This window comes from Cygnus olor, chromosome 4, assembly GCF_009769625.2.
Source record: "Cygnus olor isolate bCygOlo1 chromosome 4, bCygOlo1.pri.v2, whole genome shotgun sequence".
Lineage (NCBI taxonomy): Eukaryota > Metazoa > Chordata > Aves > Anseriformes > Anatidae > Cygnus > Cygnus olor.
The window spans coordinates 32,613,512-32,632,833 of record NC_049172.1 but is presented as its reverse complement, the minus strand read 5'-3'; the positions used below and the strand labels follow the sequence as shown (position 1 = coordinate 32,632,833).

At 39.8% G+C, this 19,322-nt stretch overlaps 1 protein-coding gene across 1 annotated transcript in view; it reads left to right on the top strand.

The window, feature by feature from the left end:
- The first annotated feature begins 2,786 nt into the window (after nucleotides 1-2,786).
- Nucleotides 2,787-19,322, top strand: part of ARFIP1 (ADP ribosylation factor interacting protein 1) — a 43,817-nt gene continuing 27,281 nt past the window's right edge. Inside the window, 3 exon segments of the mRNA XM_040555804.1 lie at nucleotides 2,787-2,877; nucleotides 7,726-7,805; nucleotides 11,761-11,862. Coding sequence (XP_040411738.1) covers nucleotides 7,728-7,805; nucleotides 11,761-11,862 — 180 coding nt within the window. The 5' untranslated portion in view covers nucleotides 2,787-2,877; nucleotides 7,726-7,727.

Sequence of the window (19,322 nt, the reverse complement as noted above, 5' to 3'; positions counted from 1 at the left end):
TCTGTGTCTAACCAAGATTTGCTGCTTACTTCCACCAGTCTTTCTCATTCAGGTCAACACCTCACGCTCTGAATTCTCTTAGAAAGAAACAGAGAGCCTCCTTATCTGCATCCAGGGCCAATGAGGTCTGCATAGACTTGAATCTTAAAGAATATACAGATTTACCATATGGCTAGTAGAAACTTCTCCCTAAACTTGCCTTAGCAAGAGAAACTGTTGCGTAGAAAACTGCGAAATCTAAATCATAAGATTACAGTAGAAAAATTATCCATAGGGGTCAATGGGATTTACATGAACTTAAAATAAGCTAGAATAAAATAGAAAGTGCTTTTCATAAGCTTGTTCTAACGTATTTAAGCAAGCAACATTTATTGATTTATTTGACACAGCTTCTGAATTTAAAAGATTTTGCATCCGTATTTTAAAATAAAGAGTTACAAGAGAATGCAGGGGGATGCCTCTTTCACAGAATCTATAAATCTCTGTGTAGGACTTTATTTATTGGAAATTTTGAAAGAATTTTCTTATTTCATCAGCATGTCCTTTGGATGAAATTCACATCAGATTTTTCATAACAAGAAAACACTTTTTTTTTTTTTGTAGGTGTTCTAGTAAAACATTCATAGAGTTTAGCAATAGGAATTTTCTCACCTCCCCACAAAAAGAGCCCCCCCAAAAAACAAACAAACAAACAAAAACATATTTTCACTGTCACATTTGGATACATCGTTTTCCAAAATGGTTTTACAAATTGATACCGTCCTCCACCAGAAAAGTAAACAAAGCTTTGCCGAAATATTTATTGAAAATTGAAGATTGAAATAAACAAGCAATTGTTTCTCATGGTTTAATTATAAGCACCACAATAAATTATACAGGTTTCCTAAAGGACACCATGTCTCATGTAAATTGAGATTTTCGACTATGGTATGATTACATTGCTTGAAATGCATACTTGAACAGGTGTAAATGTACTGTGATTTACTTAACTTCAAAATGCATTAATGCCAACAGAAGCCTTATTAATGGTACCTGTAATAGGAAACTGCATTGGTGCATTGAAGGCCACAGCAAAGCCTCTGTGCTATATAGGACTGCACAACTATGCAGACAAGCTGGGGCACTTTGTTTTGTCACCAAGTATAGTAAATATAGCAACAGTTTAATATGTTTTTGAGTGCAGATACTGCATAAGCTGATTGTGTCCCCTTTATTAACTGTAGCAACACACAGAATTTTACAGAAGGGCCTAGACCAAATCCAAATATCAAAAAGGCTGGGAGGGAGAAGAATGACCTTCCTTTTTGATCCCTTCAAAGAACAAGTAAAGGTTTATTTGTCTTTTGACTCTTTGATAAATGCTTATGCCACTCGTGCTTATCTACACATGAGCAGCTTTAAGAAAATGAAAGCTGCTTTCTGCTGTTCATCACGTAAGAATAAACTGTGGTTAGAACTTGAACAAGGACAAGAACATTTTATTTAAAAAAAGAAAAAACCTTAGTTCTCAGAACTCAAGCTTTTATTTTCTGCGTTAATCAATGTTTTAAAAATGTATGAAAAATCAAGCTCATAAATATTTTCTGTTCCATTATAAGTAGTACCCAAGTGAAATTACTGAGGTGAGGAAGCGCTAATCTCTTCCTGAATAAGGTATTCCAGGTGGGCACCAGGTCACTCAGTGCATTAAGGAACTCAGAGAATTGGTTCTGCCTCCATTGTACCTACTACAGTTACCATATTAAATGTTCAAGTTATTTCTTCTCTCCGCCCCAAAGTTTATGGTTTTTCCTCCTAGTGCTGGGGAACACTTCAGCTTGCAGCCCTTTTTCATCATTTCAAATTTCTTTTATTATATACATCTATGCACGTGAGCAAGACACACGAGAAAAGATTGCTGCAACACTTGCTATTGAGCTGCCACACTTTTGTTTACTTTTGTAACTCCCTTTTTCAATTACACATCTTCACACTTTGTTAAAAATATTTATTTACATTCTATAGACTGAATATAATTCTCCAGGTCAGCTAGGGAATTGAGAAAAGAATCATTTGTATATTGACTTCTAGGAAATCTCTGAAGGGTATCTAAAGCGCTGAAAGAGTCGCTTTTTGACAGCAGAGGCTGTTCAGCTCCCTGAAGTTGACCACCTTCATCCTCATCTTCATCATCAACAAATGCCCTAGCTTCATCTGATGTGCTTCCTTTGGCACACACCTTTTTGTTATTTGTGGGCATTTCACACGTTACCAAGCCGCCACATAGAGCTGCATATTCCGCCGAGGGAAAACCTTCTGGAAACCCTCCTGCAGCTCATGCAAAATCCCTTTCAGCCTCTGTGCCCTCACCATTTCCCTTGGTTTCTAGTTTTAATGCTGCTTCGTTTTAACTTTTCACAGCAGTGTCTGGCGTCGCTTTCCTCTAATACAGGTGCAGCACCTCGACTGCAGCTAGAAGTCAGCGTAACCCCTTTATTATTTATCCAGCCTGTGTGTGTCTTGGTGGGGCAGAGAGTGCCTGTGTTTAACTTTCAGGCTTCTGATGACCCTTTACACGTGAGGCAGAGGCTGGAGGAGCGAACACTAGCTGGATGGAGCTCAGATTTTTTACTTTTGAGGGGGCTGAAAGGGAAACAACACCCGCACCCCTCAAGCCTGGGCCGCGCCGTTGCTATGGCGACGCCCTGGCGGCGCAGCGACCATAGAGAGGCGCGCCCTCCGCTGCCTAGAGAGGCGCCTGTCCCCCGCCGGGTCGCCGCACGCCGCCCTTCCGGCCAGGCGCTTCCGGCTGCCGGTGGTGGCGGAGGAGGGAGAGAAGCGAGCGCGGGGCCCGGCGCCCCCCTGCCCCCCCCCCCCCCCTCCCCGCCCCGCCGCCAGGTGAGGGACGGGGCCGGGCCCCGGGGCCGGGGGGGGCTGGGGCCGTGTGTGGGCAGCGGCCCGGCGGGGAGAGGCGTCGCGGTGCGGCGGCGGGGGGGCGCTGAGGTGGTGAGGCCCTGTCACAGGGTGCCCGGAGGAGCTGTGGGTGTCCCGTCCCTGGGGGTGCTGGAGGCCAGGTTGGGTGGGGCTGTGGGCAGCCTGGGCTGGTGGGAGGGGTCCCTGCCCATGGCAGGGGGGTGGAAATGGGCGATCTTTAAGGTCCGTTGCAGCCCAAACCATTCCGTGCTTCTGCTGTGGCTTACCGACTGTAACCGACTCCTGAACTGGCTGCAGTTTCAGCATCAAACACGTCCGTTACCCCTGGTGGCAAGGATTTGCCGTTTGCAGTTGCCTCTATCAGTTTTCTGTCTATTGATGCTCTAGGACAGTACCCAAGGATTCTTCAGGTACCTTAAAGGAGGCTGTAGCGAGGTGGGGGTTGGTCGATTCTCCCACGTGCCTGGTGACAGGACGAGGGGGAATGGGCTAAAGTTGCGCCAGGGGAGGTTTAGGTTGGATGTTAGGAAGAACTTCTTCACGGAAAGGGTTGTTAGGCATTGGAATGGGCTGCCCAGGGTTGAGTCACCATTCCTGGAGGTCTTTAAAAGATGTTTAGGTGTAGCCCTTAGTGATATGGTTTAGTGGAGGACTTGTCAGTGTTAGGTCGGAGGTTGGACTTGGTGATCTTGGAGGTCTCTTCCAACCTAGATGATTCTGTGATTCTGCAGGGCTGGAGGAGGGTGCCTTGTGATCAGTGCAACTCCAGCTAAACGGTTGTCTCAGTCATTTATATCTATCTGCTTATGCATGTGCACATGCGTGGTTAAAATGTAGGGAAAGGGTAATGCAGAAGACCATTGGGTTGGAAAAATTAGAATTTGAGGTACTATCTCGATCAGGGGGTTCTTTCTGTTTTGGTAGGAGTTGAAACCCTAATAGGAACCCGTGCCTTTGATAATCCAAGAGAAGAGCAGTTAGGAGCAGCCTGACCTGGAGGAGGTGAGGTGTAAGCTAGTTGCAGCCCCATTCCCCACTCTTCGTCTCCACAATGTCTTGTAACTTTCACATCTAACTTGGTCTTGCAAGCGGAGCAGCAAGGGAACTGCAGGAGGATAAAGGGGAAACTACGGCGTGATGGCAGCAGAAAGTGCTGACGGCTTTCCCAATTCTTTAAAAAATATCTTGACAAGAATTAGCAGTGCTATTCCTTGTTGTAACTCAAAATTAGCTAAATACACATCAATTCATTATTTTCCATCAACACGTAAGTTTTTTGCAATGTTACAAGAACTTCTGCTGGTTCTGCGTGCTGTGGAGGAACAAGACAATAAATGCAATATGCTTTATTTGGACGGAAGATGTGATGCTTTCATCTTAAAGGCAGCTCATTAATTAATAGAACAACTTAAGGAACCAGAGCATCCTGCTTAGAAAAGCAGATGTAATTGTTGAGAATCCCCTGGTGCTCTTTTCGGAGACCGCAGGAGTCATTTGCTTAATAACCGCATTAAGAATAAACCCTTTATTCAAAATGGCTTTACTCTTGATAACGTGTTTAGTTCTTGTTTGCAGGTAGCCCATAAGCATGCTCTTATATTGCTAACTGTAATTCCTTAAGTGTCAAGGAAAGGTTCGTCCTGAAGGACATCTAGTATGCTGTTTCTAAGGTTTTGATTTGTTTGCTTTGCCAGTTGAAGACAAGACGTGTAAATCTAAAAATGGTATGGTTTTAGTGAAGATCAGCAAGTTTGAAATTACAGAGGTGGTAATCTGATAAACCTGTAAGCTGGCCCTGCCATGGAGGGGAGAATCCCAGGCTGTGTGGTCTCCCCTCTTCTTCTCCGGCACACGTTTGTGTGGATTGAGCTGTGAAATGGTCGTGTGTGTGTGGAAAATTCAGTGGGGTGGGAAACTTAGGGGCAGGGTTTCTGGCTTAAATTTGTGCTAAAATATGGATCAAGCGTGTCTTTCCAAGCAGAACATATCCGAGTTGTTTTCTGAGAGTAGGCAGAAAGGTGGGTTTGTTAACGATCTGTTGGTGGGAGCTGAGTTGGATAATGACCTGGGGAGGAACGTGCGAGAGCAGAATTGCCGAGACACGCCGCGAACCTAGCGTTGGGTTGTTTGAAAGCTCCTTGCAGGTTTTCAAAAGCTCTGTCCAGGAAGACGGTGAAAGAAAGTGTAGAACTTCTGTAGGAAACAGGGTGAAATACCTTCGGACTTCCTTTTAACATCCATCCACCCACCCATCAGTTTTCCAGTCCTGGATGCTCTGTGTGGCTGCTGGAATTCAGAGTACTTGTTCCCTGCTCTTTTTGTGCCTGTATCTTGGGCTTGGTGCTGCTGGCTGGCGCCTTCCAAGGCAAAAGCTGGCTGGCTTAGAGTGCTCTTGGTGGTCACTAGGAAAGCTTCCATCAGCGTGAAGGAGAGGACGTCGTTTTTTACATTTGTTTTAGACAGGCTCATGAATTGATTTTGAAGTAGACTATTTGCTTCTTGCAAAGCAGGGGGGGTTGTTTCTTGTAATTTTTGAAGCAAACATTTAAAATTTAAGCCTGTTTCATCTGTGTAGTCGTGGAATGCACTGGGTAGTGTTTGCGAGACAGCTCTCAGCATTTGGCTGCTTTTACAGCAGGGTTGAGGTGAGGAACTCGATGCCACTTGTAGCAACGTTTGGATGTGACTGGAATCTCCCAGGAATGAGTTTCAGATGGTTCTGCGACTTTGTCAGCTCATCAGAGGGATTCAGCATGGTTCTGGGCATACTTAAATGCTTCAGCTGCTTCCCTAACTAGATGGTCGTATTTGGGTACAAAGGGAAGATACGAATGTGTATTAGCTGCAGGTTAGAGAAGGAGCCATCCCGACAGATGAGATGACTGCTTCATAGCATGTATCTATCTGCTGAAACCAAGTCTGGCACGCCTTACGGTTAAGTGGTCCGAATTCTATCCCACTGCTAAGGCCGCAACAAGAGGTTGTTTTCTAGGCTACTTTGGGTATGGCAATAAGAGCCCCTTCCACCAAGCATCCAGTGGAATTAAAGTTTTGGTGAAGACCTGTAAAATAAAGGGTCAAAGTACCCGAGTGTGAATTGGAAATTGGTGCCTGGAAAAAAGTGCTTTCGGACAGTGGGATTGCAGGTGATGGCAAGGGATGTTGTGGTGCGCTAAACAATCCTCAGCTGCAGAGCTGCGGTGCAAGTGTTCATCTTGCTTTCAAGAAAATAACATGATGTAAGCAGTTGTGTGTGTGTGTGTGGGGGGGTGTAAAGCAGCAAAATTTATTTTTTTTCTAATTATTTTTGTTTTTACACAGTATCTCTACGTGGGTTTGTAAAATGGTACGCGCCTCTTTATTAGGTTATTAAGAGTTCTTCAGCTGATCAGGAAAACATTGTTTTGCTGCTTCTAGCATGTAATACTTTTAAATAGCACTGTGATGATACGTAAGGCTGTATGCGAGGTAAAAACATGACTCCAGGATCTGTGAAACTGAGGTACAGATTGTCTGAGCCAAGGCTGCGCTGCAAGATGAACTCAGCTGCCTGTTTAGCCAGCAGGGTGAAGAGATGACACTTATTCTGGTCCTTAATGGAGATTTTATACCTACTCAGAAGGAGGCTGGTAGACATGAAGATGTTTGGTTGTTTTCAACTGGAAGCAGGAGTCTGGAGAGGGCTGTGTGGGGCAGCAGCTGTTCTGCTCTGTGGTCTTGCATATTAATAAAAAAAGGCATAATTTGCAAATCAGTTTGAAAGGAATTCAGTATTAGTAGATAGGAGGAAAATCCCCGTGTCACTCAGTGATAGCCCTGAATGAACTGCCATCTTTCCAGAGGAACTCTCTTATTTTATGTCTTGGCTTTTACGCTGCAAAGTAACAGGTTATCCTATGTAACAAGAGCTAGATGGTGCAGTTCCTCAGCCTTTGTGTCCTTGTTTTAGTTCCCCTGTCATGCGAGCTGCTTACCTTATTAATTATTTGCTTTATTTAGAATGTTTTATACCGTGGGAAGTCGAAATACGATTTTAAGTAGTGCCTGCTTTTTTTAAAATCTCCAATGTGACTGCGTCTGTATACAGTGGGGCAAGGCTAACAAACTCCAGTCAGGTGTGATTATACTCAGTGCTGACAGTCTGTTTAATTTTCAATGACTCTTGTTTCCTCCTTGCAAACCCCTGGGTGAATTGCAGTATCACCTGTACTTAGCAGCTGTTTGAAGTCACATTTAGGTTGCGTGCCTAATACAGCTTAAGTAAGAAAAGTATCTGTCTTTCACAATCACTCAAATCACGATTTCTTGCACATGTTCCGTGTTAGTGACCGTCTTTGCCTCTATAGGCGAGATGTTTATTATTTTTTTAACCATCCATTGAAATAATAAAATGGAAAGACTTCCGTTTCTGGTTAGGCATAACAGACTGAACAGCTTACTAGGTTCCAGTGAATTAGTATCAATATAAACTCGTATAATGTGGATAAACCTCATCTCTTAACAAAATCGTGTCATTTGCAGTGGTAGGATGTAATTGTTGTGTTGTTGCTGTAGAGCCTTGTTTGATGTTGCAAGCTGAGCACTCTGTGCAGGGAAGGTTGCTTTGCCAATGGGAGCTTCTGCTAGGCTGGATTCGTAGTCTTCATTTCAGAGAGCTAAATCTTGGTCCTCATCACAACAGGGGGGTTTCTCTTTGCTTTAACAGATGTTTAAAAATAACCTTTTTCTGAAACTCTGCTTGAACTTCTGCAAGGTGCAGCATCCAGCTCCTTTCACACCAGTTAATGCATGCCAAACCTGTTCTGTTTTCAGGTATGTCAGAACACAGGAATGAATCCACAACAGTTGACGAATTTCACCCTGCTGGAGAAGAGGTGCAGTCTGACTCCGAGGTGATTGGGTGATAGCCGTATTCGTGTAAGATCAGCCAATCCCTGCAAGGTTCCAGACTGGCAAAAAGGATGATTCATGTAGCGCAGGGAAGTTGTTTTGGGGGTAGGAGTTTGTGTATTGTCTGGAGTTGGGTGGGTTTGGTTTTGGGATGCTTTAGAACAATCCAGTTAGTTGATGAGAAATGAGTACTTGAACCAGTAGTCTGCTGCTGGGTGTTCGCTTTGTGAGCCGAATAGATTCGGGCAGGGTAGAGTCAGGTGTGTACAGCAGGAGGAAAGGATTGGTACTAGAAAGGTAGCAATTTTTGTGCAACCTGACTATAACAAGGCATGGTGCATCTGTCTTTTTTGTTGGCTTTTTTGGTTAGTTAGTTAGTTAGTTTTCTTGGGAGCAGCTATACCTTGCATCTTCATAAGTCTGATCTTAAAATTATGAACAAATTCTTAAGGTTCCCACTAATAGGTAGCCATTCAGAGTAAATGTTTCCTTGACTGCTCTAGAGTGAAAAAGGCGAATACTTGTTGTTTTCCGTACTGTTTATTTCATTCATTCCTTTATTCATCAATACAAATTCAGGCACTTCGTCAGCTTTACTTTACTCTTCATGCACGTGATAGATTTTCTTCTGAGGATGCAGTTTCATTATATACTCAATTTAAATGAGCTGTGGGCTGCACTTGCGGAAGGGGTGCTCATTCAGTAATCATCCTCCCTGTTTTAACAGAACTGCTGTTATGATTTAATGGTTTAGTTTTCTCTCAGATCAGTAAGCTTACAGTGAGTGAAGTTGCAGGAAGCTGCATTCAGAAGTAAAGAGCAATGAGCACTGGTTTTGGCAATAGCCTACTCTTGCAGTCAGCATTTTGAAATGCTGTGCTACTGAAGTAAGCTGGTGCTGTGGCCGAAAGCAGTTCTTAGTTCTCAATACTTTATTCCATTGTTGCCCCCTAAAATTGGTAGGTACGAATGCTGGAGCAGCATGATGAACTGTTTTGGAGAACTGATTAAATATTTTATATATTTAGATATTTTATATTTTAAATATATTTTGGAGAACTGATAAATACTCCCTATCCCCTGTTTGGGCATAGGTCACTTCCTTTTAATCTGCGTTGTTTCTGCAGTTTTGTTTGCTGTGCAAATACACGTGTGCTGGCCCAGGGAAGAGGTGGGGGAGTAGGGAAAGCTGATCTTGAGGGAAAGAGTTAGGGGTGAAGGGCAGAAAAAAGGGCAAGGATTTGTTGTTCGTGGCAGCAGTGCTAGCTTAGACTGACTGAAATACAGGCTATAATTTTTTGTTGAGACAAGCTAACAGTTCATCCTACTTCCTTTTTGATGCTGCTCACTTAGTCTCTTTGGTGCTTGTCTGACTTAATTGTGAACTAATTCGACTTACTGAAACTGCAGAAAGGTCTTTTTGCCAGGTTAGTGAGCGGAGTCTGGTCACCGTGCAGTCCGGTGAGCGGCAGGCGTGTGTTGGGGCTGGGAGGTGGGACGCTGGGGCTCACGATAGGGACTGGAGAAGGGGAGCAGTGAAACTTCCTCCTTTCAGCAATGAAGGCTGGTGTTTTGCTTCAGACACATCAGGAAGCTGAAGCTAGCAAGTCATTTTTTGCTTTCTCTGAACATGATCCCGAGGTTTGCCTCAAGTGGAAATACCTATAAACATCTGAGCTGCTTCTAGGCCTTCTTGGATTTCATAAGTTGCCCAGAGAAGCTGGTGAATGTTGGTTTTTTAATGTATGTATTGATAGAGACGTGTGTATGCATGAGCCTGTATATCTGTGAATAATCTCCATGGTTGAAAACTGGTCTCTACAGAGAATTTGGTCTGCTAGGCTGACGTGACCATGCAACGTGAGCTGTTCCTTCCTAGGGCTGAAAGAAGGCACTCACTGAATGCTAATGGGAGCGGCCGATAGGGTAAGGTAGGGTCTTGTCAAGTCACTTTTTCTTGAACGTATAGCACACTGACTTCTCCTCACATGATTTTGAACTCTGCTATGTTTTTAGAACTTTTAAAATACTTGGACTTTTTTTTTTTTCAGAGGCTGTGCCTGAATGTTTAGCTTCTCATTTTGGGGAAGTGTTTCATAAAGCAGTTTTGAAAGAGTAGCTTTCAATTCAGTGTTGCTAACTTAGTCTTGATACTCAAAAAGGAAGGTGTATCACCTCGGACTTAATTTTTGTGGGGTGTATTCAAAGATTGTAGTTCTTATGTATGGTTCTCATAGACTGGCTTGCCCTTGGCCTTTTTATTCTCGATCTGTGTAGAAGGTAACATTTACTCAGAACTTGAAGGACTTAAGTCTCCTTGCCATTTTCTTCGTATTGTTGTTTTATGCTGCAAAATTGAAGAAGCTTATTAAAGTTTCAGAAGTATGAATCAGGCTTTAAAGCTACCAAATTAAGTGTGAATGGTTAGCTGTGCCTCAAAAGACCAAATGAGGTGAAATCTCTGTAAATTACAGTCTTTGGAAGAAGATACATTAACATGGCTTTGAAAGCAATTTAGAATTAGAGGAGCATGTGTGTTGAAGCCTGTAGACAGTGCCTAGCTAGAAGAAAGCCTGGGAGGCCTCGGAGTGTAATGAGCAGGTGTTATGTGTTGAACTCCCAAAATCTGTGCGTAAATCAAGTGAGGATAGGAGGAAGTAAGCGGAATACCAACAGGGGGGTATGACAGAAGGTGGTGCCAATGAAGAGTGATGCAGGTGATCCTGAGTAAGTTGTTACATGCAGATATCCTGTAAAAGCTTTGTGTGCTCTTGGAGCAGCTGCAGGTACTTCAGCCTGATGGGCCTGTGTCTGTTCCTGAGCCTCTGACTGAAAAGCAGCTGGCTCAGTTTGATGGTTTCCAAGCTCCAAGTGAAGCAGGAAACCATGCTTAAGTATGTGTTGGTGGTGTGCCTTGTCTTCTGAGTCTGGCAAAGGTGCACGAGCACGTTTGAAGGCTTCAGACAACTTTCACACGAGCAGTTGAACAAACACTGGCTTGGTTATGTTCTGATTCTTTTCGTACTGTTTACGCTTCAGTTAACTAATGAAGCTGTCCTGAAGAGTTAAGTGTAGCTTTTTGAGAGAGCCAACTTACGTATTTTTGGGGGGAAGGGTACATTTGGGCAGTGGTGGCTTGATAAACTTTTAGCATCTCTGTCTTCATTTTGAGAATGATAGGGTGCTGCTCCCTTTTCAGATGCTTGTATGTGGTTTCCATCTCTTCTGAGAATCTCTTCCAGGTTTTACCGTAGGTCATTCGTTGAAAGCAGTGGTTACACAACTGCTTCTGCTGTCCATAAAACAGCAGCATCTCAAAACTAACTTTGAATCTTGAATTGCATTGGTGCTTTTAAGTTCTTGTCTCTGCATTCCGCTTTAGGTTTTCTGCTGTTGTCTGAGTCAGAGTTGAATACCAACAGTTTAGTCAGAAGGTGGCACTATCTTATGCTAAAATAAAAAGCAAGTTAAACAGTTTTAAAGCTTGGAATTATCACTTTTATTTTTGTAATACATGATTAAACTTGTTGCTCTTTTCTAATATTTCTTGTTTTTCATTAGTGAGTACAATTTTCTTTAGCTAACAACAAACTTGACCTTTGTTGTAGCTTGAGATGCATTAACTACTCTAAGGATCAAGTGTGTGTATAGAAAATCCTTGTGCTTGGCCCCATGTCTCATTTTTCTGGCACCCTTCTGCCTCACAATACATCAATTAACTTTGGTTGTTTCTTTTCTTCGATCTTGAAGCTTTTAGTTACTTCTGAGATGTGCTAGCTTATTGATGTGTCGGGGTACGTGATGAAATGCATCTTTGCAGACCAAGTATATCAGAATATTACCAAAAAGGAGTTTGAAATAAAATCGGCTATTAGAAGACTTAAAACATCAAATATCTTAATATAGATCACTTCTTGTAAATTTAAGACAAATACTAACCTGTTTCTTGTACAATAGGGAGGTGCAATGGCTCAAGAGTCTCCCAAAAATTCAGCAGCAGAAATTCCTGTGACTAGCAATGGACAGCTGGAAGATTCTCATGAGCACAGCTTTAATAGGGTAAGAATTGTCTTTGGTGTCTAACAATGTACCGTTACCGGAAGTGCTGAAGTTACAATGCAACACACAGAGGACTTCAGTCAAGATAGCATTGTAAAGCTTTTGGAAGTTTAGATTGTTAAATATGTTAATCTTGTTTGCAAGAATAGCGAGGAAATTCTGCTTAAGGGTACGTACAAATCACGCTACGCAAGCTTGTTTTCTGATTGATCTCAAATTTTACAGTAAGCTTCATTAAATTCTCTAGCTGACTACAGTTGGCTCTTGCTAAAATTGTTTAAGTAGTTTGCTATACCTTACTGATTCTAACAATTAAGCTGCAGTTTTAAATGCATTTAATGTGTACATATGTGTAACATATATGTGATGTACATATACTGTACAGTATATGGTGACAATAAGCTTGGAAACGTAAACATGATAGAGTTTATGTAAGCTGTAGGTCTCTGATTACAACTGTTGATGTAAGGGTTTTATTTCCTCTTATTTTAAGAGGAAAAAGAGTTTCTTGGGGTACTTAAATTACTTGTACTCTTTCTTTCTATTTAACCTAGTTCTAAACAAACTAGAGGATTGTTTTACAGGAATTGCCTGACAGCCTGCCAGAACAAAAGGAAAATATTTTGGTAAAATAAGCATATGCCTAATTCTGGCTGTCTTCTGATTTTAGCTTCAGTGGAAAACCTTTTTTGAAACTGATAAATTATTGTTAAAGTTGACTGGGAAAAAAAATGAAGCAGAGATTACACATTGCAATAGCCTTTTTTGTATAAAAAAGGGTATATTAGCAAGAGCAATTTTTTCTGAATGTGAAATTTGGTGCTCTGTAATGCACAATCGAACGTATACACTTCAATATTCAATACACTCTAGCCTTGAGGAACGTGATTTTTAATCACACAGTTTTATCCATTAAACAGGAAAACAAGCACTTTAAAAATACAAGGCTTACCAGCTCCTGTGAATTCAGGCAACCAAGTCCTAAACTAATATACGTGAAAAAGTATCCAGTAGTCCAAGGCAAGCTACTTCTAAGGTGCCTGAAAGTAAAGATGGTCATGTTCTGATTTGAAGCTGTAAACATGGACGAACTAACTTTTCTTGTGTTGAAGCTAAAAAAAAAATTACTACTGTATTGCTGTCTGAGCTGTGTCAGAATGTATCACATTTGTAGCATCTTGAAGCTCTACTTCCATAATGATCTGTATGTGGTTCTTTTTTTTTTATCCTTGCTTTACTTTATTATCATTTCTTCTTGTCTTTGACTGTCCAGCAGAGGGTACTATGGTACAGTTTATGGAATTTGGGATTGGCTTTCTTTACTCTTACTTTGTTTTACAGTTGGAGTTATGAAAATGAGCTAATTATTCACACCTATTTGATATCTGACAAGATTTAGATTTCAAGGAAGTCTCTAAGCTTTGACAGTTCCATGATGACTTGCAATGCAGAATTATTTCTAAAAGAAATACTGAGCTGAACATCGATGTTTTGTTCTGTCCTATTAAAATGCTGATTATGGGGGGTAGGAAACAATTCTGCAAGTTTAAAAACAAATTACAAATACACCATGAATATACTTCCTGATTATTGGTAAAATAAGCATAGGCATAATTTTGACTTTAGTCTGGTTTTAGCTTTAATGGGGAAGCTCTTCTGAAGCTAGTAAATGATAATGTTACAGACAAACCATGAAGCAGATACTGCGTATTGCAATCTTTTTTTCTATAAAAGGTCTATTAGTAGTGGAAAATTTTCTAAATATTAATAGTGTAATATATGGTTACATATTACAATTATTAATTTCTTATTGGAAATATACATACTACAAAGTCTAATAGATACTTAAAAAATCCTTAAAGCAACATCCATTTGACTTCAATTGTGGTGTAGTTGTATAATGAGTATGACAGTAAAAAGGGTATAAAAGTTCATGAAATGTTATTACATCCATGTTGGAGCTCCATATAAATTATACTGCTCTAGGTATTATTTTTTTCTACTTCTGCTGAATGAGCTCTGTTTTCTGGTTTTGGGGTTGTTTTCCAAACCAACCCTCTCCCCTAGCCCTCAAATGCATGGCAGTAAGGGATGGCATGTGATTCCTAAGATTTGTTGCTCAACCAAAATCTACCAGTAACATAATGTAAATCCTAGCTTTAACTTTACTTCATTACATCATCCTAAGTTTTGATAAAGGGATGCTTATAAATGGGACAACTGAAGTCTACCTTTAAGTGACAGTAAATTTGGTTTCACCTAGAAACTGAGAAGCAGGTTTACTATTTTTAAGGCTGATGACCTTGATGCTGCTGTGACTTGACTGCTGTTTCAGAGCTATCTTTCCTTTGCCCAATAATTGCTTCTTCACTCTAGTGTGTTCAATACTTTTTCAGTAGTTACTGTAAATGGAAATTGCACTTAGTGACTCGGTCAGAGCCCTTGTTTATTCAAAGTATAACTACCATGTTCTGTGGAAAATTGAGATGTTACATAACTATTTGTCTGCGGCCAAATACAAAATTTGAGGTAGGTTTTTGCTGGCATGCTACATGCTTTTGTGGCTTGAAGTTTACTGTTTTAAAACTTCCACTAAACCCCAAAATGGGTCAAATACTTGGATAAGTTGCAGAAAATTTATACTTCGCAAACTTAGTTGTATTTACTGCTGTAATTTCTTTCACAATAATTATTCTGGGAACAGTGAAGATGAATTTTTTTGAACTGTCTTGTACAGGTTAAGACCTGCATGTGTGACCTAAACTCAGACTATGTGATAACCAGGGCTGCTTATAAACAAAACAAAGAAAACAATCTTGTTGGAATTAACATCTAGATCTGTTTACTAATCTGTTAGTCTCAAATTCTAATATTAAGCTTCTATTCATCTTTGTGTTTGTTATTTCTAATGCTTAATGCTCTCCTCTTTTTTTTCGTGCCAATATTTTCAGTAATTTTTTGTTTTAACCTAAAGCAATACACATTGCACCGCAGAACTTACGTGCCAAGTTTTCAGGGGTCTTTTTTCCTATCAACTTATGGAAATGACAAGCTAAGCACTGGTTTTTACGAGGGCACTTTAGTGGCTTGTTTCTCCTTTCTGAAGTTGCACTGTTACCACAGTGCTCAGTAAGAATTTTTGACCACAGTGGAATTTAGTCCAATCAAACTCCAATCTACATTTCAATTACAGTGTGTTGGATGGCTGGGGAATAAGGTTATTTTAGTTTCTTTTTTTTTTACGTGCTGTAATCAGGGAGCTGTTCATCTAGACATCGTACAATTCAGATGTGAATGGAAAAAAATGTGACTTATCCTGTGTTTTTATTTGCTCTTCTACTGTTGTTTTGCCACAAGTACTTCAGCAGCTTTGATTGCATGGTTTTGGTAGACTGAGTAAATATGTAGTTACACAATGTACTCTTCAGGGATCTTTAGTTACAAAACTAAGCTTTACCCTAGACTTGCAGCTTTAGCACTGTAATCAGACCTCATCCATAAGTTGCATAGATATGAAATTTTTCACCGAATGTGTTTGTACTCAAGCATGGCAGGTATTTCATTTTGCAAGACAATATTGTACAAATGTATTTACCTGGAAGTGGCAAGCAGCATTGCTCATTCTTTGAAGGAAAATGCATTTAGTTGTGCAGAACATCAGACACAATAGGTTGCCATAACCTAATTGCAGGAGAAGCATATTGGTTCCAGCCTTGTGGAAATAGGCTATAGCACTGCTTGATGGATCTTCAGTAAATTGCTGGTTCCCTACGTTTAAGAAAAAAAGAATCAAAAGAATATTTATGAGGTAACTGAAGTGTTTGCTTAGCTGTAAAGTTTCATTCAGAAATATGCTGGTACATACTCATTCTCTCATTTGTAATAATAAGAGATGCCTAAGGAATTCTGACAAGTTTTGTCCTGTCTGTATGGTAGATGGAAATTTTTTTAACTAATAAAGCCTGTAGCTTCAATCATCATTGGATGAAATGTCTAATGTCGCCTTATTACAGAAAACCTTGATGCAGTGCTTTCAGCTCTCCAAGCTCTGTTGAAACTCAGTTATGCTTTAAAGACTTGATGTTTAGAAGAGTTTGCCAATGTTTGGATGTTTGTTAGTCTATGCTAATAATAGAGGACTTCAGCAATTACTAAGGAAACATATTTTTCTTACTACTTCGTACAAGAAAACTCAAACAGAAAACCTTGTTGGTTATTATTTTTCACTGGTTTATTTCACTTATCCCTGACTTAGAGGGGATTTTTACAGGGGATTTTCTTCCCACAGTTTTCTTTCCATGCTATGATCATTTTGATTAGAATAGCGGTGGCTTTAATGTTCCTGAAGGGTTGGGGAGCTGAGGACTGTGCAGAGGAGTGTATTATATGGCTCCTTATTGAAAAAGGCATAATGTGGAAGCTGCACAGGAATAATTAAAATAATTTTTAAAAACGTTCATGTCTGTGAAGGCATTCAGGCAGTTATAAGCTACTTGTTATGTTTAAACTATTGTTCAAAATCTATATTGAGTTCTTAAGTCTGCATCTCCGAAATTCTTGTTCCAATTGTTTTCTTTCATTTTCAATATAGATTCCTTTCTGCCTCTTTTCCCACTCCTGTGGGGACAAAAACATTATTAAATATTGTATATAATACAAGTAATAAGCTCTTTGCCTTTCCAAAACTCCCCCAGTCTCATCACTCAAGTTCTCCCTGAAATATCTGAGTTCCTATTTCTTAGATTTTGCTGTGTTAACTGGCATAGCTAGACCTTAATTTGGGCAATTATATTTTAATTACTGTATATTGATTTAAAACTTCTTTCTGCACATCAGTTGCAGAAAACTGTTTTTACGAGATGAAACAAAGACCAATCTGCCTGTTTGCCAAGCGGTCTGCTTCATGCCATCTTGAAGAGTGAAAATTATGGATGTGAATGATGAGAGTAGAAGGGAAACTGATGGGAAAGCAGATTTTTAGTATGACATTAGGTAAATCTAAAGGTGTGGAGTAAGAAAAAAGGATCTTCTGTGTAAAGAGCAATATGTTGGGGAATAGAAGAAATGTGTCAGTCCATTTGCTGCTTCACTGTAGAGCAAAGCTTAAGTGTAAAAATAAATGAGAGGAGAGCTGGAATTTATTCCGAAGTTACAATCTAGCGGATTATTTCATGGAAGGTAAGAGTTAAGTGATGAAGTAGGGCAAGGAGAAGAGAAAAATGCTGAATGAGGAGCTTCACTAACATATTACATAGAGCAAGAAGTGAAAGTTCAGAGCCTTAAATCTTACTGGATAGATGTTAGATTTACTCATTAAAGAGTACTTTAATCCTCAACTGAACTTTACAATAAGGCATGTTACAATTTTTTCCCAGAGATAACTTGAATATTTTGTTAATAACGTCATCCGTCATTTAAAAAACGTGTACATTGCTTCTAGTTTTAGTTGTTCAACTGTTAACGGACTCACTCCTCGAGATAGCTAGTGATATGTTGTTTTTTAAATACATACCTTGAAAGTAGTGAAGGCAACTAAATCCATATCTTCTAAGAGTATTTAGTAGTAGCAAATGATGATAGCGAAGTAGCAAAGTGATGTGTTACTAATGGACTGGCATAATCATGAAATCAATACAGCCTTGTTTGCTGTAGTTGCTCCATAACTTCTACCTGCACGAGAAACAATAGAGTTTGGATATTTTTCCCCTCTTCAATTTAGATTAGAATGGGGAGCATGGATGGGAATTGTCTTTCTGAAAACACTCTTGTAACTCAGCCAAAATTCCTTCACGTACATCCATTCTGCATGACTTCTTTGCTGTATCTACCATGTCAACAGGATTGGTACATTAAATATTCATACTGGTTCATCTACACGACCTCTATAATTAACTGATGATTACCCCTGTTGGAGGCACTTAAATAAGGTTAACCTTACTAAAATACCTTTAGCTTAATTCAATGATTTAAACTGAAAACGGAGTTCAACCAAAGGTTGGTTAATGTAGTTTGAATGCTCTCTACTATGTAGGTTTGCACTGATTTGACTAGGCCAAATTAAACTAGTGCAGCTGTCATGTGTACCCGTACTTCATGCTTTTACTTCTTTGCACCTTTATCATGCTAAATGGCTGAGATTGGAATAGGCAATTTGACCTTTTCACTTCATGGGAATATTCTGAGTTGTAGTTCTTAAACCTCTAGTCCTGGGTCTCGGTCAAGTTACAATGTTAAAGTACTTCTAGATGGTAACTGCGTAAATGAATGCTATGCTTTTCAGCATCATACAATTGAAAATAATGAATGAAGCATCTCTTTTTATGGTAATGATGTTACAAAGTTGAATTTTTGAGATCTGTCAGTGATTCTGGAATTCTAGAGACATGATTATGAAGAAGGTGGGAAATCACAAATTTGAAAGCAGGTCTTGGGATCATCAAAATATTCCCACTAGCTAGAAGACCAGTAACTAGTCAAAATATAATTACTGTAGTGTTGTAGGAGAATCTGATTTCACTTCCCATGTTTTAACAGGAAGCGTTGATGGGAACAAAAAAGAAAGCTATTTACGTAACTTCCTTACCATTCAAAAATCTTCAAGTACTGTCACAGCTTATCTTAAACATGTAGTTTTTTGTGTCTTCTTTCCCTTACTCTAAAGCTGTTTCTAAATTGTCCCTTGTAAGTTATCAAAGTGATAAATTGCTTCGTCAGAATGATCACAGATTTTTGGCTAGCCTTTTTTCTCTATGCATGTAAAGTAGCACTACCATTTGCAAGAATGACGTGTTAAAAACTAAAGTTTGCATACAGAAGCATGTCTCCACTGAACATTAGCTTGCATGTTTATATACAATATAGAGGTGGTGGATTGATGATCACTGACTCTTTGATGACAATTCTCCTCATGTATAAATGTCTGTCTTCAGCAAGGTATATTTCAGCTGGTTAGTATAGGTATTAAAAACAGGCATGAATAGCAGCTCTTTACGCTGAACTTTGCTTTTTTTGCCAATGAAGGGAAATATACCTTTGAATAAATGTTTGTGCCTGTCTGTGTAGTTACATATGTATATAAAAAAAACTATGCATACACGAAATTGTAGATCTTAATATATTTTCTTGACCTGAACATCATTTTTTTTCCTTTTGGAGAAGGGTGTGTTATAATAATCTAAATGATTTATTTACCTCTAGTTTGTTCAGCCTGTGTTTAACTTCAAATGAGAATTAAGTTGAATGTATAAAAGCAGTACAGTTGCTTAAGTTTAGATATGAACTTTTCTATTTACAAAATAGATGTTCTGCATTTTAACTCAAAATACAGATGATTGCTTAGATTCCTGTTTCAAACATGCTTAAGCAGGTTAGCTGTCTACATTTCTTTCGCTTCATATTTAAATATTTCTGAAAACTATACAACGTGCCAGGGTACCCTTGGGGAAAATGTTTGATGCCGT